Source organism: Eupeodes corollae, chromosome 2, assembly GCF_945859685.1.
Source record: "Eupeodes corollae chromosome 2, idEupCoro1.1, whole genome shotgun sequence".
NCBI classification, from domain to species: domain Eukaryota; kingdom Metazoa; phylum Arthropoda; class Insecta; order Diptera; family Syrphidae; genus Eupeodes; species Eupeodes corollae.
In genome coordinates, this window is record NC_079148.1 from 70,258,612 (window position 1) to 70,285,671 (window position 27,060).

Here is a 27,060-nt window from a genome sequence, read left to right on the forward strand (position 1 = left end):
TATTAATAACCTGTAACGTGTATTCATATACAAGTACATTATCATCTGAGGTTTACAATAAGATGATTATACAATTTTGTATAATTTGAATAATCATACAGACACTGAATTGAATAATTTTTGTTTACTTAAGAACTTAAGTACAACTGATTTATTTATTGGGTAAAAAATATATTTTTAGCAAACTAACTTCGTAATTATTGCAAACACTTGACAGTTTAAATAAAATTCCGTTCTTATAGAATGACGATTGATAACACAAACTCATTCATTGGAAATTCGAAGAGGTGTGCTCTTCTATTCAACCATGTCACTTATTAAGTGCCAATATTAATGTTTATTCAGTCAATTTGAGTCACTATATTTGATCAACTTGCCACATGATCTTAGGTACTAATGCCATTTTCTTGAAGGTGATTTATGGAATTAAGATAACTGGAATGGAATATGAAATGTTCAGGATATCGCAAAGAGTGTTCAAAATGTCCTAAATCGAGAGGTGGAATCAAATAAAAACACATCTGATATTCAACCGATTTTGGATACTCCTGATGTTTCATCTTCGTGGTCAATGATTTTTCCCGCTATCTTCGGCAACACTGGTGGAGATATATTCCCTCAGAATAAACCACAACAAGTAGTGATGACTCCAGATTCTGATGTTCTAGAAGCAACAACAAAGTCAAGCCTCAAAAGAAGAAGAATGGAAACAGGCGAAAAACAACAATCAAGTGGATTTCAACCACCACATTGGTACCAGATCTTGAAGCTGAGGAAGCCGATATAATTATTCAACCACAAGAAAAGTATTCATAAATAACCAAGAAGTCTTTCAATCAACTGAAATGAGTGATTTGCAGCAAGGTGAAGATTTGGGGAAAAGACGCCCAGTTCCTCACGCTAGACCAGCATCGACTAAAAGGCCCAATGGAAGCAAATTGAAGAACAAAACAAAACGACCTTCTACAACAAGTACTACCAAGGAACCAGCTACATCAACTCAATCAATTATACCAGCCGCAGAACCTACAAAACCAAAACCAACAGAAATCCTTCTTCTAACTACATTGGCACCCACAACAACTCCATCAACAACAATCGCAACGCCTGTGATAATTGCAGAAAATGTTAATAAGGAAAAACCTCCACAGAAAAAGCGCAAGAAGCCTACACGTAAGCCCAGCTCTCCTGATTCGGAAATTGAAGCTTTAACGGAAAAATACCTTAGCAACTTCCACAGACGAAAGCATTCCACAGCACACCCTTATATTCATGACAACAACAATAACCAACAACACACAACTCACGATAAGGTTCCTACATCAACTCAAATTCCAACAGTTATAACCTCAACTGAACTTCCAACTACTTCAACAACTCCTGTTCCTAGTACCAGTACAACAACAACAACTACAACTTATTCATCATCATCTTCATACCAGTAAGAAACCATCTGCAACAACAATTGTTTCTACAACTTCAATCTCACATGAGACACCTTCATCAACTCATCAAACTTTTGAAACAATATCAGCCTAAACCTCCAACAACAACTATTGAAGCCCTTCCTACCTATATTCCTCCTACGACTTAAACAAGTTCATACCATCAAACAACTCCAACTTCCAAATAACCCTACAATTCCCCTCCCAACTTCATCCAACAGGAACATGCCGATGATTTTCTCATAGCATCTGATACCTTTGCTCCATCTTTAAAGAAACAAAACAACACTTTGCCAGGTCTGCTAAGTGAAAAAGAAGAAGCTTAACCACAAAAATCTCATTCGATCAAATCCTCCAGAGTGTCAAAGAGGAAACTTCTACCGACGATATGATTTAAGCTAGTGAATCCGAGGAAGTACAGATGCCAGCCAGACTTCCTTCAAACAATGAAGACATCTCTGAAACTGAAACTCCCGTTACAATGACTTCCATGAATTTTGAATCTTTTAAAAACGAAGAAGAATTCGATACATCCGATGCTGTGGCAACAACGGACTTGATTGAAAATAAGCATGAAGAAGGTCCAGTAGTTGTGATAACCGGTCGACCCCAGATTCATACATTAAACAAGCCAGTAGTGCCCTTGGTTTACATCGCACAACAGCTTTTGAAGAACCACAGGAAACCACACTCAGTCTTGAAGATCAAACTGAAGCAACAACTGAGGAAGATAAGGCCACTTTTAAAGAAGACGGATCAGCAAATGTGGTAAAATTCGAACCTCTCTTTGCTGACATACAAGACCCTATTGTCACAACTTTCACAACCACAGAACTCCCTTAAACAACATCCATGGATGATTTCTCTACAAATAATCAAGACGAATCCGAATGGACAACACTGCCTCCTCCAATGGAGAGTATTATTATTAATCAACCTCATATTAGCGCCGTAACCATGAATGACTTCAAAACACAGGCAGCCACTTTGGCATCAATTTTGGAGGACCACAATACAAGTGAGTACAGTGAAGCAACCACCCCATCAAACTCAATTGAACCTAAGGACAAAATTGAATTTCTTCTGTCCGATGTAATCAATCAAATGACCCAAAGCCAACCAAAAACACTTTAAGTCGAAAAATCATATAACCCTTGTTCTGGCCCCCCGTTTCCGAAATTCAAAATTCCAAAACTTGTTCCCAATTGTTCCGGGGCTCTTCTAAATTGTTCCAGAGATTCGTTTCTTAATATTGATTTTAAGTATGAACAATTTACAAAAAATTCACCCCCGCCCCCCCTTTTCCAAAATCGAAAATCTTAAACTTGTTCCCTATCCAAAATCGCTCAAATCAAATTGTTCCAAAGCTTCATTCAAAAATATTCAAAAATGAAGAGGTGTGAATGAATGAACTCATTGTTGATTTGGAAATCCATAATGTACTTTACTCTGACCACTTTCCAATTGCCGTAAACTTTAAACTTAATACCAGAGAAGCAAAGGAATCGAGAATTATGAATACCTTACCGAAAATAAAATGGAAATCGAAACACAAGTCAGAGTATCAATTGAGATTAAATAATGCACTGATATGCCAAAGAACTTACGATTTACCTCAGATAGAAGAGATAATCAAAACCTCTTACTACACAGTTAACACCAACACTCAGCGGAACTCTTCGGCACCGTGGTATAATGCCGACTGTAGAAAATACAGAAAATTTTCGTTTGGCTGGTTAACAGCGTATAGGACCTCAAATGAGGACTATTTCAGACACCAATATTTGATGGCTAATAAGGCGTACAAAGAAATATGTAAACAAAAAAAGGCTGTTTTCTACGAAGCAAGACAATTAGCGCTATGCAAAAACTCAAAAGATTTTTGGAACTTGGCAAGACAGCTGAATGGCAAACTGTTTTCAATCCAAACGAACTTGGGTCCAAACCTTCTGGCAGCTCACTTTGAGAAACTGTTGAATCCAGTACATGAGACACCTTCGGTGGAATACGCTATACCAGCCTATGAATGCCAATTAGTTACCAAGAAGTAATATCAGCTGTAACGAAGCTTAAAGATGGAAAAGCTGCAGGTTCGAATGGCATATCAGCTGAATTTTATAAGTATGGGACACCAGAACTACTCACAAGGCTAACTTTCATATTTAACAATATCATGGAAACCGGGACTATACCACATGAATTCAAGGAATCGATTATTTTTCCGATTCACAAGAAAGGAAACATGGCCGAACCAGCCTATATGCCTTCTTCGTGGATTTTAGAGCTGCTTTCGATATGATCGATAGAAAGGCTCTATTTTATAAGCTATATAGTAAAGGTATGTCATGGAAGTTTGGAAGAGTCATACAGAATCTCTACGACGACAAAGTAAAAAAGTAAAAAAGTAAAGTATGGAATGGTGTAGCGCTTTCGGAAAAATTCAAAACACAATCGGGAGTCAGGCAAGGTTGTACATTGAGCCCAAGCATGTTCGCCATGTTTATTGATGATCTGGTTGACATTCTGCCATGTGGAGTAGAGTACGCGGGGATGATAATAAAACTATTGATGTTTGCAGACGATATTGTTCTGTTGGCAGCCTCTTCTGAATCATTGCAGTTGATGATTAACCGATTATTCGAATACTGTCGGGTTTGGAATCTGATAGTTAACCATGACAAATCCAAGATTTTAATATTCAAAAGTGGAAGAGGCCGCAAATGTGCAAACGAAAAATGGCATTATAATGGAGAAAATATAGAGGTTTTAACGGAATTCAAATATCTAGGAGTTATTTTCACGCAAAATCTGAGTATGGAAAAACATCTGAAGGAAAAATGAATGAAGGCAAAATGCGCAATCAGTGCTACATGGAATAGATGCTTTCATAACAAAAGTATAGCACACAGCAGTAAATTCAAATTATTTGAAGCGATATCAGCGTCAATCCTTTTCTACGCAGCTCAGACATGGGGTACAAGGCAGTATGATACGGTGGAAAAACTTCTACGATACTACTGCAAAAGAATCTTCCAGCTTCCGCGTAGCACACCTAACTACGTTATCATGTTAGAAACAGGAATCTCGCCATTGTTCATTCGAACATTAAAAATGCAAGTGGATTATGTCACGAAAGTCTTGAAGATGGATGATAATCGACTACCTAAAATAGTAGCTCTTGAAGTCAAAAGGACAAAGACAAGTTGGTGCGCTGATTGGTTGGAACTTGCTTCAGAATGTGGGATAGTCTTAAACCTGTGCAGTGAAGAATTAGAAACTTCGCTTTATCAACTCATTGCTGCAGTGGACTTAAAACATCGTGATAAATATTTAAATGATGCAACAGGATCTATCTACAGACAACTATATAGCCAATTGAATCATAACCTGGACGAGAAAAATTATTTTAGGGATGACAATAGTACAGCCGAGATTTCAATGATGGTAAAACTGCGAAGCTAACTTATGCCACTGAACCTCATAGAGATGATTTACCCATTGTGTGCTCTTTGTGCAACTTAGGTGAAAGAGAAGATAATTTTCACTTTATGGGTAAATGTCCGATTTTAAGAGAAATCGGAAGGGATGTATTCGGAAGTGACATGTTGACACAAAGCCAAATTATACAACTGCTTAACAATATGGATATACAAAAATTATACAAATACTGCAGGCTAGCTCTTCTCTATAGAAACAAAATCATAAATGAAAGCTTTTAAGATAAACTTATCTTTTTTTTTATAAATAATTGCAAAAATACATACGAATTATAGCTCAATCAAATTTTCATATTATGTGAAGTTTTCATGTTTTGTCAACTAGGCAGACGGCAAAATGCCATGCTTTTTTGTTTTTGTAAATTATGAATTTAATCATTGAAAAAATAATAAAACCAATCTAAATCTAAAAAATCTGAAGAGGTGTGCTCTTCTATTCAACCATGTCACTTATTAAGTGCCAATATTAACGTTTATTCAGTCAATTTGAGTCACTATATTTGATCAACTTGCCACATGATCTTGGGTACTAAGGCCATTTTCTTGAAGGTGATTTATGGAATTAAGATAACATATTTTACATGTTGATATAAAAACAATAGATTTGTTGTTTTTTTTTTTCTTTCATTCAAAAAAGCTTCCCCGATAAACTAAATATAATAAACCTAACAAAAAGTACCATTAACAAAAACTGAAAACAACCATTAGAGAAAGAGGTTATGTCACTCGTATCTTTACCTCACTCACTGTCCCATTTCCATAAACTTCAAAACAATTTGCTCAAGATTCTCACTTCGTGAATACATAATTACATCTTGATTTCAATTGGTTTTGTTACAACAAAACACTTCAACTTCAACTTCCACGGAAAGTGACAGCACATTGACAAAATTCAAAAATGTTTTTCTTGACTGAGCTTCGAGACCATATATAAACCACGCTGTCTGCGCCAAGCCATACAAAACAATGCATATCTTATTGATAATATAATAGTTTAGCATTCAAGACTAATTTTGATTGCGGTACGAATGCGTGTGTTTATAAAGCGTTTACGTATAGGTATCTATAATAGAGACGCAAGTTGCAAATTCATCGCAAAATTGTGTGTGGCAAAGTTTGATACTCATTGAGCAGTATCTTTTGCTCACCTACACCGACACTTCCACCATGGTTTGGTTGATGCGGTGTTGTCTGTTGGTAGAAAATTAAATCAACCTTGAATTGGGTTCATTGTCGAAATTAAGTCATCATGTCACGAAATGCATTTTTTATAGCATAATTTTAATAGAAGTCGTAATCTTGTAACTAACTTTAAGTGACTTTGACTTTATTAGATTCACCTGAACTAAGTGATCAATTATCGTAAACATTTTTTAGCTTCGTAAGATGAAATATATAAAGTTGAGAATTGGTTCATACGTATTTGGCCTTAAAATTAAATTGCTGTGAGGGTTTATTTTACATTTTGTCAACGTTTTTCCAAGAATTTGTATGATCAGATTTATTATAGGAATATGAACAGAGCTTTTATAAACACTTTCACTTCCTATTAGCTTGAGGAAGAGTTTGCAGGTTTCCTATAAACTTGACAATTATGTCATATTTAAATGACGCCAAATTTATGTTGTAATTTAGTCCTTGCAACCTTCGGAAATTCCGTCTACTTGCTTTCCTGTTTTAAGCACGTGTATACTTGCAGACCTGTTACTTACACATATTGTGCCGTGACATAAGGGCAATTTTAGAATTTGGCCTTATAACACTTTTCGAAAGCGTCATAAGGCCAAATTTCAACGGTTAGCCTTATGTCGCGCGTTTCTCCTCGTTGTAATGGTTGGGCTCATCAGAAGATGATCATTACATCTTGTCTTGTCGCATATTTTCTCGAATAAATCGAGACTCCATATAATCAGAGCTACATAGAACTACTGTGAATTATATAGTTGCTACAAGCCTTCAAAGAAGATAAATTGTAGCTATTTTTATTGCCTTGCTATGGGACTTTTGAAGATGAAATATTTGATTGTTCACAGTTGAATTGTTTTTTCCGTGAATACCGACTATTTTTAATAAATATGATTTAAAATCATGAAAATGAAATTTTTATTTAAAATCATGAAAATGAAGTTTTTATTTAAAATCATGAAAATGAAAATAAAAATAAAGCAGCATAGGTGTTCATATATGCGTTTCGCCCCGATATGTAATGGTTGGGCTCATCAGAAGATGATCATTACACCTTGTCTTGCCGCATAGTTTCTCAAATAAATCGAGGCTCCATATAATCCGAGCAACATAGAGCTACTGTGAATTATATAATTTAACATAACATTTTTGTGAATTTGGTTACATGGTTACTATGAGAGAAATTCACTTTAAGGACTAAGGAGCTGCTTAAATCCATATGATGATATAAAAGAAAAGAGATAGTGTTTGGTCAGATTTTTTTTTAGATAGATATATTTATTGTTTATTTTTCAAATTTTAGTTTACAAAAAAGTATTATTCTTTAATTTTAAGACATGACTATAAAAGCCTTCTACCCGATTTTAACAAAATGTACATAATAAAGTATTGTAAAAGGTATGTTAAAAATTTTCTTCAATTATAGCTCTTCTATATTTCGATGCTTGTTGACAGTAGTTGTGAAATTTTTTTCCAGTCAGCGCCATTTAAAATCATTTTCAGAAAATTTGCAAATCTTCTCTTTGAGGTATAAAGTTAAGGTCCATAATTTCTCCTCTGGCCTTAAAAACAGTAGATATTGTGTCAGTTGAATATTTTTCATTGAAATAGTTGTTTTCGCAAAGGTTATGGTTTAAGCTGGCATATATTACCGCGTTTAAAAGGAGAATTGAATCGGAATTGAATCAGGATTGAATCGGGGAATCGAGTTATAGGTGTGTGAGGTCTTGCTTGTGTGCGTGCGATAAGTTTTTTCCATCTTGTTTGCTCTAAGCAAAAATACTCCATTTAAATGGAGCCTTCATTTTTTCATCCACCGCTTTAATCAATTTATCGAACTCTTCCTTCCATTGATGGATATTATCCATAATACTCCTTAAAATTTGACCAGCGAACTATGCGAGTGTTTTCATAAAACAATATTCTCTTCTCTATCACGTAACTTGCTATTCGTTTGGTCAACCTTTCTTTTGAATTAGATTTGAAATTGTTGGTGACATAAATATTGAGTAGCTGAAGTTATCTTAAAAGATTGTGGATCGGTAAAAGGGTTCATCTGTATATCGAGACATGACGAAATTGTTCATTACGGTTTCTGCTTTGAACAATTCCAAAACATTTTTAGCAGTAGTGCGAGTTTTAGGGAACGACCTGTTTAAAATTCGCATGAGCTGCCGTCGTACTTTTCCCAATTTAACCTTATAAAAAAATGGCTACAATATGTGGGAAACATTAATTTGGCAAACAAATAAAAAACTAGTGTATGCCACTTGAACTAAAATCACAATCCCTTGAACATTCATCATTGAAGACTTCGCGTAGGCCACTTCTTTTTACTGAAACATTTCCATTGCTTCTTTTATTTCATTTATAGTTTTCAATTTATTTTTAAAACTTTCATTATTTGTATGATTATATGAGCGGCATTTGATTTCGGGATCCGAACTAATATTTAATTGTTCCCTTTATTACAGCACACATCTGTTTTGGATAGTTTACAATTTCCTCTAAATGTAAATAATTGTTTAATATCAGGTATTATAACAGTTAGCCGCGTACTTTTAAGCCTTCACAAAACTCATAATTATAGATCAAATCACTTCGAACATCCAGTTTACGAGTTTTTCTTACAAGGCAGTAGTTTGGAACTTTACTGATTACATTTAGTTACCATCTGCTGTTACTCATATCATGGTAAAGACCGCTTTTAGGTATTGAAAAAATATGAAAACAAATTTGGTCTTAAGTCGCAGAAAAATTTGGCCTTATGACACTTTCTGAATGAGACAAAAGGCCAAACGATGAAATTTGGTCTTATGACACTTGCCCTTATGTCACGGCATCTATAGCAAATTTTATTATGCCCAAATTTATACGAAGGTACAAAAAGGGCGGATCCCAACTTTTCATCAGGTGGGGGGGGGGGGGTAGGGGTGTTGATAGGGTTTCACATACTTAACATATATACTAATTAAATATCAAATTTGAAATTTTGGAAAAAACGTATATTTTTTGTTTTAAGAAAATATTGTTTTTTTTTTTTCAAATTCGATTGCTCAATATTTTGAATCGAAAATCGTACATTAATACCTTTTTTAAGTCTGCCAAATTGTTTATAGGGGTTTTGGGTACACTTCATGCAGAAATGTTAGAAATTAAGTTGAACTTAGATTTTTCCAAAAATAATATTGATATTCTGTCCTAGTGACCATTTCTATAAATGCAAAGAACGCTTCAAAAATATAGATGAAAAAATCCAGAAATTGGGAAAGTTTGCCAGAAGAAAATGATATTTGTTCCTAGGAAAATAAAACAGAATTGTCTGGCTTTTTTTCTTCTGATGCCATTTTTGATAGTCTAGACCTAGAGTACTACTACCATTTTCAGTCTGCTAACTCGTAGATTGGTTCTAGTGTTCGAAGACCAATTCTTAAAAATTTCTGTTTGGCGTGAATATTTGAAAATATTTTTATCAAAAAGAAGTCAACAAAACTTAAAAATTGGAGAAGGAAAAAGGTTTGTTTCTTGAATTTAAGGAAATAGTTGCATTAAGGTAGGTACATTATTTCTCTAAAAATTAAAAACAAATAAACTCAGTTAAAAACATAACTTACAAAGAAAATAAACTTGCAGAATCTCTGATCACTTCAATTCATTACGTTTTTCCATTGCCTTTCCATTTCCATTGTTTTTGAGACATTTATATTTTTGAAATTCATGTGAGTTCGCCCTGCATCATCTATTGGATAAGTGTTGATGAAATTTTATAGCTTGTTTTCCGAATAATATTGTGTAGTTCTTTTACCAAGAAGTAGAAAGTACTTAAGCAAACATTTTATTTTTTAAGATAGAAAATATTTAATAAAAAATACTCTTGACCTTTACCCTTTTCTTTTTCTACTTTCCAAAAGTGAAACTAATCGTTCCACCGATTTGTGTTCCAGTTTCACACAATTCCAGTGACAGATTTCTGCCAGTGAAAATTTGTTGGTGGATTTGAATCAGGAAATTATTTTCAATACCCGTGTTTTGTTTGGCATTCTATAAACACTATAGTAGAAAATTCTCAAGAAAACTCATCGGCAGTAGCCAGATTTTTGTATTTAAAAATTGGTACAACTGAAAGAAGATTTATCAGAATAATAATATACAAAAAACACACAAATAAAAAAAGTTTGATGAAAATTAACTTCAGAAAAAAAAAACTAACTAAAACTAATAAAATGGACAATTTTTAGGAAGGAATGGTAAGAAAACATCTGGAAACTGAGATTCTATAAAAATAGTTAATTTAACAATTGCAGCTTTGACATAAAATAAAAACTTCAAGAAGAAGGTTTGTCCGTAGACTACTACATTAACATGTGGTATTGAAGCAAGCTTGAATTTTCTATTCTTGCAAAATAAGCCCAGTTAGTCCATTTTCATCAACAAAACTAAATAATATCAACAGTAACAGATTGATTTTTTCTCGCCAATGGAAAACACATGATTCCAAATGCACAAATACTCAATGAACACAGCCATCGAGATTCGAATTCAATATCAATCGTACCAACATTTGAGAACGAAATCACATAAGACTCATTTGAGACTCGTAAAAACTTTAACTTTTATCGGTAGTATTTATACTTCGGATATTGTTTTTGTTATTCGTTTAAAATCCTACTATACTATTCATAGATTTTTCAACAAAACACGGGTAATAACAGGCATTTTCAATGATAGCTGTAAACGACCTGTCAAAGGAATTAAAACCAATGATAGCTATAATTGGCCCCTTAAAGTAAAACTGACAGTTGGGAATACAAAGAAAATGGAGCCTTTCAGTGGAACAATTTTGTTCCGAAATTTGAAATCAATAATTGACTAATTTATATTTTTTAGAAACAATTCACAATACCCTATTATTACCTTATTTATTTGTTTTCTCCCAAAAGTATGCAAATAACTCCTATTCATATACAAAAATTCAAATTTAAGTTCAAAAACTAATTTAACCATAATCTAAAAATTGAAAGCAAGAGAGCTTTTTCTAAGTTAAAGTTTCTTTGTTTTAGGCATTGATGGCTGTAATGGCATTAATGTACCTCGTAATCTTAATGTACAGATCTTATTTGAGTAGATGACTTTGTTTTTAAAATAATTCAGTCTCGAATATTAGATTGATCTCATTTGAATTCGTTTCAGTATATTTGTGCGTGATAAAATGGGTGTTAATTTATTTATTTTATTGACGGTTGCAATCATTTATTTATTCAAGTTATGGCCGCGAGTTTGGAATTTTTTGCGAATTGTAAAATTTTCAAAAACACTTAAAGGACCGGGTCCCAAGGAACTGATAGAACAGATACAAAATGGAGGAAAGTATATGTGCTTAAACTGAAAAGTTTTAATTATTGTAATAAAAGGCATAAATTAAATAAATACTCATTAAGAGATAAATGTGACATAAATGATAAGCCATAGTGTTTTTAAATTCTGGTTTGAACTGTGTTGTTCTTCTAATTCAGTTCAAACTTCTTATCATAAAATTAATATTGGTTTGTTTGATCTTGGTGCTAACAAAAAAAAAACTACAATATTTATATTCTTTTTTAAGTTGTATAGAATTACTTAAATATTCTCCATTTAACAGCAAACATTATTACTATTTGTGAAACACAATTATCGTCAAGTGATTGCGTCGGATAGCCTCGTAGCAAAGCATTCTGTCACTCCCGTTTTCGAAGGCCTTGTTGATGGTCTCAGCTGTGGATTTTTGATGATATTGAAAATTACAGTGTATCAAAATAAAACTCGTGCAAAATATTCAAAATATTAAAAATTATCACAACTACGATTTAGCAATTTTACACTTTAAACAGTAAATCGTGTATTTCTAAACTAAAACTAATTAGAATCTATCATAAGCAAGGACTTTTTAGGATAGTCAAAAAAACACCTCAAAGTTAAATTCATATAGGTACAAATTTGTGTAATATTATGGTGCCATATTTACTATCAATTAAAGTCAAAATAAGTTTTATTATTCAAGCTTTCGTTAGGTCCGTTCGCTTACTTTCTGCACTAAAATTCGTTAAAAGAGATATTTTAAAGGGTGGGGTTAAAATTCTCTCACAAAAAGCCAAAAGTACAAAAAAGTAAGCGAACGCTAAAGCAACACATTTCCAACAATTTGACTGTCAACAAAATATAAATTTTGAAACATTATAGTTTCATTTCGGATTTAGAATTTATTTATTTTTTTCTATGAAAAAACTTGGTTAAATTGTTCTGTTCTTTTGGGAAAAGAATTTTCAATATTATAAGTGACAGCAAAAGCGAGCAATTTATTTAATTTACAAAAAGTTAAACATCTGTAGATGTACAAATTCTGGTTATAATGCATTTAAAGAATGTAAAGACCATGCGAAAAATCTGTGTTTTAGTATATCGCGGTCACTCAACGCGTACAATACATAATTAAGCGGTAAAAGGAAGAAGGAGCGAAACAAAATGAAAGAAAGATTAATACTAAATAAATAAGGGTCTGGTGACTTACAACTATCAACGATTCCTGTGTGCGAATAGTGTTGTCTTTGCAGGAGGCAATACCTGTGTGGAAAAAAAAAACTTTAAATGGAACAGGCAGGGATCAAACCCAAGACCGCTGACATGACAGTTCAACGTACTTTTTTTTTTAAATTCATTTTTATTAATTCAATCTTAAAGCTAGACAAAAATTCATAAAACTACCCTAATTATCCATAACTTACAACTAACTTAATGGTCCCATACGGACACTCTAAGTTAAACAATAATACGTAATACTGATGCCTTTTGTCCCTAAGATCTATTTTAACTTCAATTCAATTTTATTTATTTTTGTATTCATTAGAAAATTTAAAAAACTAATATCAATATCGTTTTTTATTTTTACTTTAAAACTACTTACAATTAGGTCCTTAAATAAAACTTAGAACTAACTTAAACTACCCATTCTACCTATAAACTGCTTAAAACAAGAATAACCACAGCAGCAAATCTAACATTTTTTGTTTTATATTTTATTGTCTTTTTTGTATGTTTTTTTATATTCCATGTTTTTTTTAATTTTTTTTTGTTTTTTTTAAATTTTTGTTTGCCTTTTTTTGTGTCACCATGCCTATTCTACTTAAAACTAAACCCTAAAACTATAAAACAAGTATGTAAGCCAGCCAAGGCTTAAAACCCCATCCCGACTACCCAATATCAAGTGCCGATTGAAGCCACCAGAACTGGTTCTCCAGCTTCACCCTATCTGAACCGAAGGAGCTCTGCTCCGCCTTGTGCCAAAACGTCCCGATTGTACGGGAGTCTCCTATCCACGGTTCTTCGTCTGATGTGATAGATTAGCGGAACTGCTAATCTATCCTGTATCAGACCGCATCTGTCTAAAAAGAGGAATGCCTCTAGTGGAATGAAGCCGCTCAAGCGTGCTCTTTCAAAATACTCGTCGTTCGGATAGAACGCCCCGAAAATTAAATTGTTGGTCGCTCTTGCAATGTGACCTCAAACGAGTTTTATCACGAAATTGTCAATTCTGTTGATTCGAGCCCCGTTGTATAGGACCTCGTTGGAATAGTAATGCACATAAGAAGATTCGGCTGTTCGATATAAGCCGGTACAGCGTCTTAAACACTGCCGCTCGAACACCCGAAACATCTCCATCTGGGAAGGGGCAACGTTGAACCACACAGGACAACCATAAACGATCATCGGCCGTATGAGGTCCATGTAGCAAATTACCTTCACTCTGGGGTCAAGCCGACTGCTAAAAAACAGCTGTTTCGTCAGAGCGAAGGCTCCTCTGGCCCTGATCAGAGCAGCATTTATAAGTCTGTCGAAATCTAAATACTGATCTAACCAGATACCGAGGTACTTCACTACACTTTTGCACGCCAATGGCTGCCCGTGAAGATCAACGATGACCATCTGCGCCAATTCTTGCACGTATCCCTCGTGGCCCTAGCCAGCGGAGTCCGGAACAGAATTGTCTCCGACTTGTGGACATTTATTTTCAGTTTCCAGTCGTCGCAATATCGCTGAATCTTGTCGAAATCACGCTGCAGGAGAATTCTAATAACCTCAACCTTTCGGGCCGTTCTGTACGCAATAAGATCGTCGGTCGGCGTACGCAATTTCCTTTGTAAGACTACATATCAGATCGCTGAAGAGAATCGGCGAATTCACCGCTCCCTGTTGAAGACCATTTTTAATTGCGAATGATGTGATAGAAGTTACATTGAAACTTTTGACAACAAATTTTCTACCCTTAGGCAGATCATAAAGTATAAATGGCTTTCTTATACCAAGCCTGCTCAGTTTTAGGTAAAGACCCTCTAACTATACGGTGTCAAAGGCCTTTTCCAAATCAACCAGAACAGCACCTGTGCATTATTGTTTTGATTTATTTCATTGGATATCAGAAACGAGTTTATACGCAGCATGAATTGTGACCCGCCCTGAGCCCGAATTGTTTATCCGGAATTATTTTGTTGTCCGCAGCCCACTTAGTCAGATCCATATCATATCATTTCGAAGGTAAAAGTTATTAAGTAGCGGTCTGCTTTCTAGGTCGTGGTTGGGGCGAATGCTAACATTCACCTTGTACACTTGCTGGAAAGCAGCTCCCACCGCCTCCCCTTTTTCCTGCGGATCTTCAATTATGTAAAATTCATTGTCAAAGATGGCTTTTTCTGGATCTATTTGCGCAGTTCTGAGTACGTCTCTGTTCTCTTCGGTTCTTTGGAGTTTCAGACTCGGAAGGTCAGTGTCGTTCTTTTTCCTGAATATCTTGTTGATTTTAGGGAACATACTAGGATCACTCGAATAAACTGACCGGATCTTGCGGTCCCAGTACTTTTTAATTGATAGCCTGTAGTTCTCCTTGATCAACAGATTGACATTTTTATTGACGACTTCAGTGTCCTAACCTCCAAGTCGTGTGGGTCTGTCAGTCGTCTGTACAAGTTTTTGGGTCTTGTCAGTAAGCCACTCTTGTGCCCACGTATTTCAATAGTCGCGTTTCTGTAAGCGTCCATTTGGTCCCGTTCTCTGTACTTTGGAATTGTCCGTTCCATCGTTCGTTTTATTGTTTCGTCCATCTGTTGTAAATGTTGGTCAATTTCTGTATTTGTCTGGTTTCTGTTGTTTGGTGGGGCTATGTCACTCGAACGAAGTTCTCTTGCTAAGGCGTTTGTGAAACGAGGCCAACGCATCTTATTGTAATTATAAGAATGCGTTACAACGTTTTCCTCCAACTCCACGCGTTTGTTCAACGCACTTACCATCACGCCACGGGTACTACACGGGAAAGCAAAATAAGTACCAGAAAATTTTGTAATGATTCCGATGAATTTTGCCAAAAGTTAAGAAAAATACATATAAGTGTTCCCAACCTGGCTCAAGACGCGTGTCCAGAGATTATTCGGATTATCTACAGTAAAAACAACTACATTTTACGTGTAGCCAGGAAAAACCGTGAACCGTGACAAAGATTTTCACCGATGATTGGCTTTTTGGCTCAGATGGCCAAGTTAATATTTTGCGTAAGCCTTATGAAGCCTTCAAAGACAAACATTTTAAAATTTATTTGGAAGACCGAGTAATATCGCACCATATTTTCAATAGAAATAACCTTAAAGAGGTGCTGCGGGAGTAGAAAAAAAATGCCTAAATCGTATTACGGAAAATTGGTAAGATCTTTGCCAAACGGGTTAAACAACAATAGTCTTCCAATTAAGTATTAAATTATTGATTCGCTTCATTTTCTCTCCGTTTTTCTTACCGAATGCATGTTGTACGCGTTAAATTTGATGTCAAATCTCAACTGTTTTTGATAAAAGTTACATTTAAACAGTGTTACTTTTTGTTGCTTTCATTTTAATTAAAATATTTTGAGAATAAATAAAAACGATTGCAATTAGACTTAATAAGAAACAAAATAAGTTATTACTAAAGAAAAATAACAAAACTTAGGGGTATTGTACGAGTTTTACGTTGATACACTGTAGGTGATTGAATCATTTCTGTTTCTCCACGGTTACCAACAAAGAAGTTCAAAGTCAATTCAAATCTGCTAATTGATATCACCAAAACGACTCTAATTGTCATCCTGCAGATAGAATCCATATTCATGTCTTCAATTTAAGTAAGAAAAAGTTGACAAGCAACGATATGCACTAAGAAAAAAAACATATGTATACAAAATAATTTTTAACATTATTCGGTACATTTTCCTTATTGAAAGATTATCATCTTAAAATTATCTTTGACTATTTTTATGACAATATCTAATGACTTTTCATCGGCGAAAACCTTTCGATATAGTCTAAGAGTCACCAGCAAATTTTGGGAGCGAAGTGATAACCAATATATATATACATACATGTATGTGTAGATATACGCAACATTATGGCAAATTCAACAGTCTGGCAGGTTTTTTTTTCAGCCGGGGGCGGGGGTGGGCGTTCGAAAATGGTATTTTTTCGATTTTGGGGTCGAACTAATAACCAGCGTTGCCGTTTGTCCCCTAAAGGGGCCATTTGGCCCCTTTTTTGTGTTCGATCCCCGTGGCCCTGACTTTTTTAGAAATTGCCCAATTGGCCCTTTTTACGGTTTTACTAGTAATAAAATAATTTTCAAGGATAAATTGAAATATTTTTTATCTTATCCACTCTTTAAGTAAATCATACTGAACTTGAACTGAACTCTGTCGGTTTATACTCCGAAAAGTTGTACTGAAGGCTGTCTTTATAGGTTAGGTTAGGTTAGAGTGGCTGTCCAGATATCATTGACACACGTAGACCTCAAGGGTCCATTGTGATACCACTAATGAGGTTACTCATGGGAGAGTAATGAATTTAAACAAACCATTTTGTACTTTTCATAAAGTTAGAGAGACGTTTTGTGTCAATATTTGCCAGTTCACTGGTATTATCGAAGAAGGGATTACCGAGAAAGTAATTCCTTCTAATGGAGAGTGCTGGACATGTACATAGAAGGTGTTGGACTGTTTCCTCTTCCTCCTCGTCCATGCAGCTTCTACAGAAGTCATTTGTGTAGACCCCTAGCCTCAGAGCATGTCTACCTATGAGGCAGTGTCCCGTTATTACTCCAATTGTAGAGCTTATACTTTGTCTGCTTAGTGATATCAAGCCTTTTGACCGTTTTAAGTCAATACTTGGCCATATTTGCTTGGTTGCCAGGCAGGTGGTACTTTGTGACCATCTAGTATTTGTTGTTTCTAAAGCATATTGCTTGACAAGATATTTGCATGTAGCAAGTGGTGTTCCTATGTTATGTTTTTGTCTAACATAAGGCAGAAGTGTTCCGTTTTTGGCGAGCTCATCGGCTTTGCAATTTCCCGGAATGTCTCTGTGGCCCGGCACCCAAATGAGGTGAATGTTAAACTGCTCCGTCATCTCCTTCAGAGATGATTGACAATCGTGGACTGTTCGAGAGTTTGTGGAGACAGACGCGAGAGATTTAAGAGCGGCTTGGCTGTCCGAGAAGATTCGTATATCCTTACAAGATATAACGTTTTCTTTGAGCCAGGATAGTGCTTCTTTAATCGCCATTACTTCTGCCTGGAATACACTACATTGATTGGTAAGTCTATAGGATAGACTGAGATTCAGTTGTTCTGAAAAGATACCACTTCCAACTCCGTGATCGGTCTTTGAACCGTCAGTGTAAGGCTGTCTTTATATATGTATATCGAACAAATAACTATCCACTGAATGTTGTCATTGAGGAATACAAACTCCTTGAGATAAAATCCGAGGATAAGGTTTTTCAAAGCACATTTCAAATCAATGATATTGAAGAATTGTCATATGTAATAGGGAAATGTAAAAATAATTTAGATAAATTTATGTTTTCAAATGTATGCAACTTTGTTACAAACATTTTTACTCTGCCCCATAGCAGTGCCTCTGCCGAAAGAGTTTTTTCGAAGCTGACACTTATTAAAAATAAGTCGACGAAAAGACTGAATGTGAAAACGTGCAATTCGATGATGTCAGCTCTTAATTTAATTGAAAAGAAAAAAAAAGTTGGAAAATTGGGTTGCGCCACCCAATTTATTTATTTTATTTTATTTATACAGAAAAACAATATTAAAAAATGAAAGACTTAACTTCCATTAATTCATTTGTGTATTTGCTGTTACCCTAGACCCGTGTACTATAAAATTTCTACTTATCGTGCACTTGGGGACTGTGTGCCCAAGTGTAATTTTCATACAAAATGTGAGACAGTTGTGCTGAAAAGCCGATTTTAATTTAAAAAAAAAACTAATTAATTGATAGTTTATTGAAAAATGAATTGAAATATATAATACAAATGGAATGAATAAGCATGATAATTAATATTTTACAAGTTGTTTTGATAAATTTAATTGATAAATGTGATAAACATATGTTACAAATGAACAGAATAATGAATAAGAATAATAATAATGTGTGTAATTGAAATTTGTATAATTAAGTTGGACTGTGTGTTCTTCGCCGTTTTTCTGATTGTCCCGCAGAGGTCGAAGGTAGAAAAGTGCCACCATCTTCATCTTCGTCACCATGGCCATCTTTAGCCACATAGCATTTTTCGCACACTCTTACATAGTGCTTTGTGCATGTAGCTGTATAGCATAAATCGCAAACTGCTGTAGTCTTGTTATCTTTTTTTATAACTTTACAAACTTCGCAGCGTTGTTTTAGAGTATTTGGTCTGGATGTGGGTAACATAGTTACTGTTTGAATCTCGTAACCTATGAGTTTCATGGCTGTCTTCACTTTTGTTTGAAGCGTTGTTTTGGCGATTCGATTTTGTAAATGCTTGTCCGCAAGCTCTAAGGCTAGTTCTTTCAAAAACCTTTTTCTCTTATCGGATCTTTTCTTGCTTACATACCATGTGGGTTGACAAATGTCAAACAACCTGTAAGCAGCAACACCAGCACAGTCCAACAGATTATAGAATACCGTTACCGGCCAACGGTTAGTTTTTCGCTTACAGGTGTATACGGTCACCATTCGGTCCAAAGTATCAACCCCGCCCTTTGTTGAGTTGTAATCTATGATGACTTCTGGTTTTTGTGTTGCTTCATCTATTTTGTCCTCATGATGAGTTGTAGAAAGCATAAGTACATTTTTTTTTGTGTTGCTTGCATAACTACATAATTGAATGCACTGAGAGTAACAAAAAATTGAAGAAAATTTGTCCCTGGTCCTTTTGAAATCCTTATCGGCTGGTGTAAAGACCTTAGGTAGTTGCGGCTTATTGCTTTTTATTGTGCCGACTGTTGTTGTTTTTCTTGTCATTAAGTTCAAGGCTAATGGTACAGAGGTGAAATAATTATCCGTCGTTATGTTATAACCCTTGTCCAGATACTTTTCCGCTAGTCGCATCACGAGTTGATGAGATATTCCCTCAGATCGATTTTCACCGGGTTGTTGGCCAACATATATTTCTCCTTGGAGAGGGTAGTTGGTTTTAGCATCCACAATCCAAAATATTTTTACTCCATATTTCCCAGGCTTATTGGGCATGTACATTTTGAATGGGCATCTTCCCCTTGTGCCAACGAGTTGTTCATCGATGGTAAGCTCTTTCGAAGGTTGATAACAACTAATGAGGTTACTTTGAAACAAATTCCACACATGCCTAAACGCAGCTAGCTTATCACTTTGGAGTCGAAAAGTTCGGGATCTTCCGTCATCGAATCGAATGAATCTGCTTATTTGCTCAAACCTCTCTAAGGACATAACTGCACGGTAAACGGCCATATTACTCTCATGGAAAAGATCCTTTGCCTCTACACCATAAGCTTTTTCAGCTCCAGCGTACAGCAGTATGGCAATGTAGGCAAAGATCTCATCTTCAGTTGTATCATACCACCGACGCATTACCTTAGGTTCGTTTGATAATCGATTTTCTTCATACACTCTTTTTGCTTTTCTATTTGTTTCCAAGACTATGTTTTCCACAATGGCTGGAGTCACAAATGACTTGAAACAATCAGCTTTAGAAGAAAATGTCTTCGAACATGTACCACCCCCATGAATCAAGCGTTCATTGCGATCTCGATTTGCTCTTCTTTTTTCTATTTCATCTGGCATTGACCACCAAATGTCATTAAATTTCATATTTCGGGCCGTATATCGCATTCCTCGATTGGGGTTAGCAGGCTCACTTTCAACCTCCTCCTCACGGCGAGTTCCTTGCTGTCGTTGCAGTTCCACTTCAGCTTCTTCCTCCATATCAAACCCAACCTGCTGGACGCGTAAGTCAAGCAAAGCTTCGTTTGGCTCGTAGTTCGGATCATCAGCATCCGAGAAATCTGCACCATCATCACTGTCGTCGTCTTCAGAGTTATTTTCATGAACTCTTTCTCCTTCATCAACTTCTTCATCCATAACTCGACCATAATTTTCGTCAAAAAATTCCTGCTCTGCATCAGTCAAATCCCGACTTGATGATGCATTTAGCAGGAATAGTATGCGACTCATATCATCCATATTCTAAAAATATTCCATCAATAACAAATTCACTTTGCACAAGCTTTTTTACTTACATTAGAATAATTTATTAGATATCTAAAAAAATCACTTTATTTTATGAAAAAAAAACGTAAAACAATTGTGACGATTTCTTACTATAGCAGCAACTAACTGACTGATTTATTTGCAGCCTACCTAAATCTATAATAAACAATAAAAATCAAAGCAAACTTGATGAAAATACCGCTGTCAAAACATAAAAAACCGTTGAAAAAGAATAATTCTCATCTAATCTAATATAATAATGCACTCCAAACTCATATGGGCACTGAGTGCCCACATACACGATATCGGCTCTTTTACTTTGCAAACATGACCTGCCCCAAATACCAACAAAATCAATTCAAATGGTCCATTTTCGTGTACTTGGACACTGTATGCTTGTAGGAAAAATCTCTTTAAGCGTGTAACAGAGCAACTTATAAGTTTTTTCTTGATTTGAAAATTGTACTGGGCACTCAGTGCCCAGTACACGGGTCTAGGGCAACTGACTTGTTGCTACTGTTTTGTTTTTTTAAATGAATTTAAGTTTTTATTTTAATGTTATTGAAATAAAATTGTTTTTTTAAGTTTTTGAATACATTTTTGTTTTACTCCTGAATACAGTTTTGCTGTTTGTACTTTTTTTCTATGGTGTCCAATTTTCGTATGTTGGCTCCTTTTTTTGTGTCGGGCCCCTTTTTTGCACCCTTTTTTATTTTTCTTTTTTTAGCGTCAACACAGGTGATAACCACTTAAATCGATATATAAACAAAAGGGGATGGTGCCCTGATTTCAAAAAAGTGTGTCCAAGACGTTTTGCTTTCAGCCTTCCCCTTGTCAGACGGCCACTAAAATGCGCTAACATTAACTTTTTGGGTCGAAAAAATAACTACATGAATGATACATCAAGAAATCAGAAAAATTCTCCTGATTCTAAAAATGATAGCCCAAATTAATGTGGAAAAATTAACTTGTTTAGTGAAACTACCTTACAAAAATTCCATACTATTCTAAGTTTACGAAAAGCTCTTAAATATAAATTTGCCAATGTAAACTTTCCAACTGAAATAGATAGTGAAAGTGGTTATCATAGTAGTTGCTACAAACAATTTACCGCTATTCCAAAGAATTTGGTATCTTCAAATCAAACCATCTCCAAATCACGTAAGTCTTAAAATTTTTCACTATGACCAGCGGTACAAAATAGGTGAAATATTTGTTTGAGATTCGAACCAGAACACTTTCCAGCAAAGTTTTTAAAATTCTAAAGTGAAATTTAGTGACCAAAAATTATGGTACATATACAAAATGATGTTTCGATTGTACAGCCGGTCATTTCCTTTTGGTATTTTCAAAAGCAACTATATAGATACTTATTGTTTGCATCATTTGACAGCCACGTTTCATTAGAATCCTACTTTCAAACCTCTGAAAACAACTCTATAGAACCAGACACTATAACAGAGGCTTTAACTAATAATTGCATCTTATGTGATCGTGTTAAGAAATATTTAAAAAAAAATCTTATATTCCGACGAAAATCTACTTTGGAAGATGTTGTTTGTAAGGCTATTTTACTTGAAAACGATTAAGTTTAAAAAAAATTAGTAAGTAGTTATAAATACGATGTTTTAAAATACCACAAAACATGCCCTGCGAGTTTTCTGCCAGAAGTTCAAAATGTTCAAAAGGGCTTAAAAAATATCCAGATTTACTGACGCACATAAAATTGCATTTTATATATTTTTTTCTGGCAAGCATAAGACTGGAAAGAAAACGTATTGCAAATCTTCTTATATTTTGGTATATGACTGTTTTGGTTATGGTTATTAGGAACAAAGTTATTAAAGGATTTAGATTGAAAAATCTGTTAAAAAGTGTTAAAATGCGTTTGGCTAAGGGAAGGCTGAAAGCAAAACGTCTTGGACACACTTTTTTGACATCAGGGCACCATCCGCTTTTGTTTATACATATATGTATCCATTTAAGGGATTATCACTCCACTCCCAAAATTTGCTGTCGGCTCTTGGTCTAATATGTATGTTTTTTAATGTTCTCAACTATTTGTTGGCTTGTTTTGTTGGCTGGCGTTTTTCTCCTCTTTTGACTTCTGAGGTAAAGTTGCCACCGAACTCGTCCCCTATTAAAAACGCGCTAATCATACATCGATTGGATATTTGGCACACTCTTTGGAAATTTTGGTGTCTTGGTCGTCAGTATATTGGTGAAAGGCATTCAATATCTAGAAGAACAAAATTTTGTTAATGAACAAAACTCAAAGCCCAATATGTTTTTTATAATCTCAATCGTTAGTCCTCGTTAATATTCGAGCAGTTAAATGTGCATTTATGGGTAGGCGTTTTGTTTAGAAGCTTTTGAGTCTTAAATAGCCTTTACTATATTTGTATGTATGTCAAAAATGTATAGATCTCATCTTCTTGTTGACATTTTTTCTAGTTTTGTTGGTATGCATACTTAATCCAAGATACTCTAATTTCCTTACATTCCTTCGATTTCTTCTCTTACTGGTTTACGGGATCATCCAATAAATATTTGATTGAATCATCCAAATCCAAACTTTCATCAAGAACCATTTCGTGGATTTTTTCTTCCAATGGACATTTTTTGTTTTCAACTGAAAGTAAAATACCAGTTGTGAAACTATGATTTCTTTAAAAGATTAACAACAACTTACCAAAAGTATATTTACATTATTTTTAGCCAGTCGCAGCGCAGTATTTCTGAAAATCGAGAATTCTAATTCACTTTCAAAAGATAATAAATCTAGTTTTGTATTCGTCGTTCGACCTCTTATTTTTAATTTTACCTCACGGCCTACTTCGTAAGCCATTCTTCAAATTTAAAAATGTTATTTTGATGACAGTTTGATTGCAAAAAGTCTTAATAATGATATCTTCATGTGATCTAGTGGTGATTGAAGTCAACTTAGTGCTAGTTGTTTTTTTTCTGATTTAGTTTAAAAGATCCTCAAATAATTCATACGTACGTCAAAAATTACTTAGTGTCTTATTTCACTACATCGATATCATCATTCGGAACTGCTTTTCATTTAAATTTAAAAATTCAAAGCCCTGTAATGCCCATCGTTGAGGGACAGGTTTGCTCGCAGCTTCACTTTTGAGGAAAGATGATATAATGGAAACTCTTAAAATTCTTTGGCGTTAGGCAAAAAGGTCTTAAGTCAGAAATTGGTCGCGTAAGTTCAATGAACTTAAGACGTCAATGTTAAAAGAAACACATTTTCGTCTGTCTTATTGCCTAAAGACGAAATTAATACGATATTTAACAGTTGTTCTAGAATCAAGTTGATAATATAAATCGAAAGAAACGAAAAATATCCCATACCTATACCAAATCAAAAACCCAAAATTCTATTTTTGAATTAAATTACATTACGCCAAAGATGTACTAATTAGACGAGTTATTATTTTTAAATACTTGAATGAGGGCAGTATTAGTAAAATAACCATCATAAATTAGTCAATGATCCGTAGATATTTTCTACGGAACAAAAATATTCTTATTTAGAAATATGAAATAATGAAACACCAGATTTTTGATTTTATAATTCGGAATAAAACCGGAGCTACAGTTTCTTTGTATTTAGCACCTTTCAGAAAATTGTTGCAAGCGTTTCGAAGTTAATAGTAAACCTTCATAAACTCTCATGGCTTTGAATTATGTTACACAAGATGTTTTGAATTCATTGTAACACAGAAATGTATTATTGTTTATATTTTACTTAATTAATGAGTGTTTCACTTTTTTCTTAATACAAAATAGAACTTCTATACTGGCTAAGAAATCTACGCACTCGATACGGTGCCACTTTTGGAATATGGTTTGGTCTTGATTTTACTGTTTTCCTAACGGACCCCGAGGATATTAAACTCATTTTGGGTAGCAACCATAGCCTGCACAAATCGAGAAACTATAAGACCATAGAACCATGGTTGGGAAAAGGGTTACTCTTGAGTAGCGGCGAATTATGGCATAGCAGGAGGAAAATGTTAACACCAGCTTTTCATTTTAAGATGTTGGCTGAATTTAAACAACCTATGGAAGACAACTGCAATATACTTATTGAAAAACTTAAAGAAAAAGCTAACGGTGAAGCTTTTGATATATGTATATCATTATATAACTCTTCTTGCTCTGGACATAATCTGCGAAACTGCAATGGGTATTAAGAAAAATGCTCAGCTGCAGAGTACATCGGAATATGTGACTGCTGTCCAAAAGTGGGAACGATGATTTTAATTTAAAAAAGAGTTAAATATTAGTTGCTAACTGTCACGTTTTTTCTTAGCATGTGTCGGATATCTCATAGGCAGTCATTTTCACCATGGAAAAGGATAGCATTTCTCTTTAGATTCACGGAAGATTTCAAAGAACGGAATCATGCCTTGGATATTCTGCATGGAGAAACAAACAGAGTCATTGCAATGCGAAGATCGTCCCTTAAAACTTCAAACATCCAGACCTTGGCTGACGCCGCAAGTAAGAGACTTATTTTGAAAATTTCATGTCCCTTTCGGTTATTTCTTAAGAACTTCCTTACATTTTTAGACACTATCGATGAAAGCGGTGTAAAAAAACGATTAGCATTTTTGGATATTCTTCTATTGGCTCAAGCGGAAGGAGCTGATTTGTCAGATGTTGATATACGCGAAGAAGTTGATACATTTATGTTTGAGGTAAGAAATTTGGTTGTCAAGAAACATAATGCTATGAATAGCTCAACACACATTTTACAGGGTCATGATACCACAAGTTCAGCATTAGCCTTTGCCATATACTTACTTTCTCAAAATAAGGCTGCTCAACAAAAGGCCTTCGAAGAAGCTGTAGCTTTGGAAGGCAAAGAAAAAGATACCATGAAATATCTTGAAGCTGTGATCAAAGAAACTCTTCGGTTATATCCTTCAGTGCCGTTTTACAGCCGATTGATGACAGAAGATGTCAAAATTCGAAATCTTCACATGCCCAAGGGTTCTGCAGTATCCCTTTTAGCTTACGCAGTGCATAGGAATGAGAAATATTTCCCTGAACCGGACCTATTTAGTCCAGAACGATTTTTAGATGAAGAAAATCAATTACATCCGTATGCGTTTATTGCATTTAGTGCTGGTCCCAGGAACTGCATTGGTAAATTATGATTCATTTTTCTGTTCGTTTTAATATGTAAATTATTTTGATTTCTATACATTTTAGGACAAAAATTTGCCATGCTGGAATTAAAGTGCACCTTGTCAAATATTTTAAGAGAATATGAATTATTGCCGGTAGAAGGCTTTGTTCCTCTGCCATTGGCGGAATTAGTTCTCAAAAGCGGAAATGGCATTCAAGTGAGACTAAGAAAACGTTAAATGAATTGATGGAAGTTTCAAGACTTAATTGGGAATAAATAAGTTACATTCAAAATTCTGTTTAAAATAAAAACTTCAGTGCTAAACTAGTTTTATAGGTATATGTACGTATAGTGTATTATTGTTATTTTTAAGCGGTTGAAGAACAATAAAATAAAACAAAAACGTACATAGATACACACATATACACTGCCAATCACTAGGATGAGGCCACATATTTTTCAACCGATTTTCGGTCCGATATCTGTTGGAATTTGTTTAACCCGGAAAATTTTACTACATGAGAGTAGGTACATATTTTCTTAAAACAAAGTGATGCAATTATAGGGTTAATTAGAAAAGACCGTTGGAATTTCCCTACATTAATGAATGAGCTACCTAAAAAGGATATAAAAAAGTGAGTCACTAGGATGAGGCCATTGCGAATATTTCGTTGTAGAAGTTCAGATCAGCAATTTTTTTTAAAATTTGGGTTACAATATTTAAGAACGTTTTACAAATAACTATTTTTATTAAATTTCAACTACAAATGGGTACCGGAAAGACGTTGACAGTAGCAGAAAGAGGACAAATCGATGCTTTCAAGGAAATGGGACTCTCAAGCCGAGAAATAGCATGGAAGCTGAACAGAAGTAAGACAGTTGTAAACAACTATCTTGCTGATCCTCAAAACTATGGAAAAAAACCAAAAAGGACGCACAGCCCAAGCAACAACATCCCGAGAAAAACGGTTAATTTTACGTATTGCTTCAAATTCTACTCAATCAGCTACTAAAATAAGGCCCAAAAGCGGAGTATCAGCCAGTATTTCGACAGTCCGAATGATAATAAGAAAAGATGGTACTATCCAGAGAAGAAAACTCAAAAAGAAACCTGTTCTAAATCAAGTACACAAGGAGCTGCGAATGAACTTTGCAACAGAACATGTCTCTTGGAGCAGTCAATGGAAACGCGTCGTCTTTTCGGATGAAAAAAAGTTTAG

At 34.7% G+C, this 27,060-nt stretch overlaps 2 protein-coding genes across 2 annotated transcripts; both read left to right on the forward strand.

Moving 5' to 3' along the window:
• The first annotated feature begins 845 nt into the window (after positions 1-845).
• On the forward strand, positions 846-1,445 carry LOC129945020 (protein let-653-like). The gene has a single exon (XM_056054682.1). It carries the CDS (start codon positions 846-848, stop codon positions 1,443-1,445), a length of 600 nt encoding a protein of 199 aa, XP_055910657.1.
• A 9,803-nt stretch (positions 1,446-11,248) lies between these two features.
• Positions 11,249-26,247, forward strand: LOC129945405 (probable cytochrome P450 4s3). The gene is given in 7 exon segments (XM_056055142.1): positions 11,249-11,488; positions 24,491-24,836; positions 24,838-24,950; positions 25,019-25,209; positions 25,279-25,406; positions 25,467-25,857; positions 25,924-26,247. Coding segments are annotated over 7 exon segments (1,476 nt in total). The 5' UTR covers positions 11,249-11,336; the 3' UTR covers positions 26,079-26,247.
• The last annotated feature ends 813 nt before the right edge of the window (positions 26,248-27,060 follow it).

Excerpts from the sequence above, each read along its gene's own strand:
- LOC129945020 (XM_056054682.1), top strand. The coding sequence starts at position 846 with ATGAGTGATTTGCAGCAAGGTGAAGATTTGGGGAAAAGACGCCCAGTT.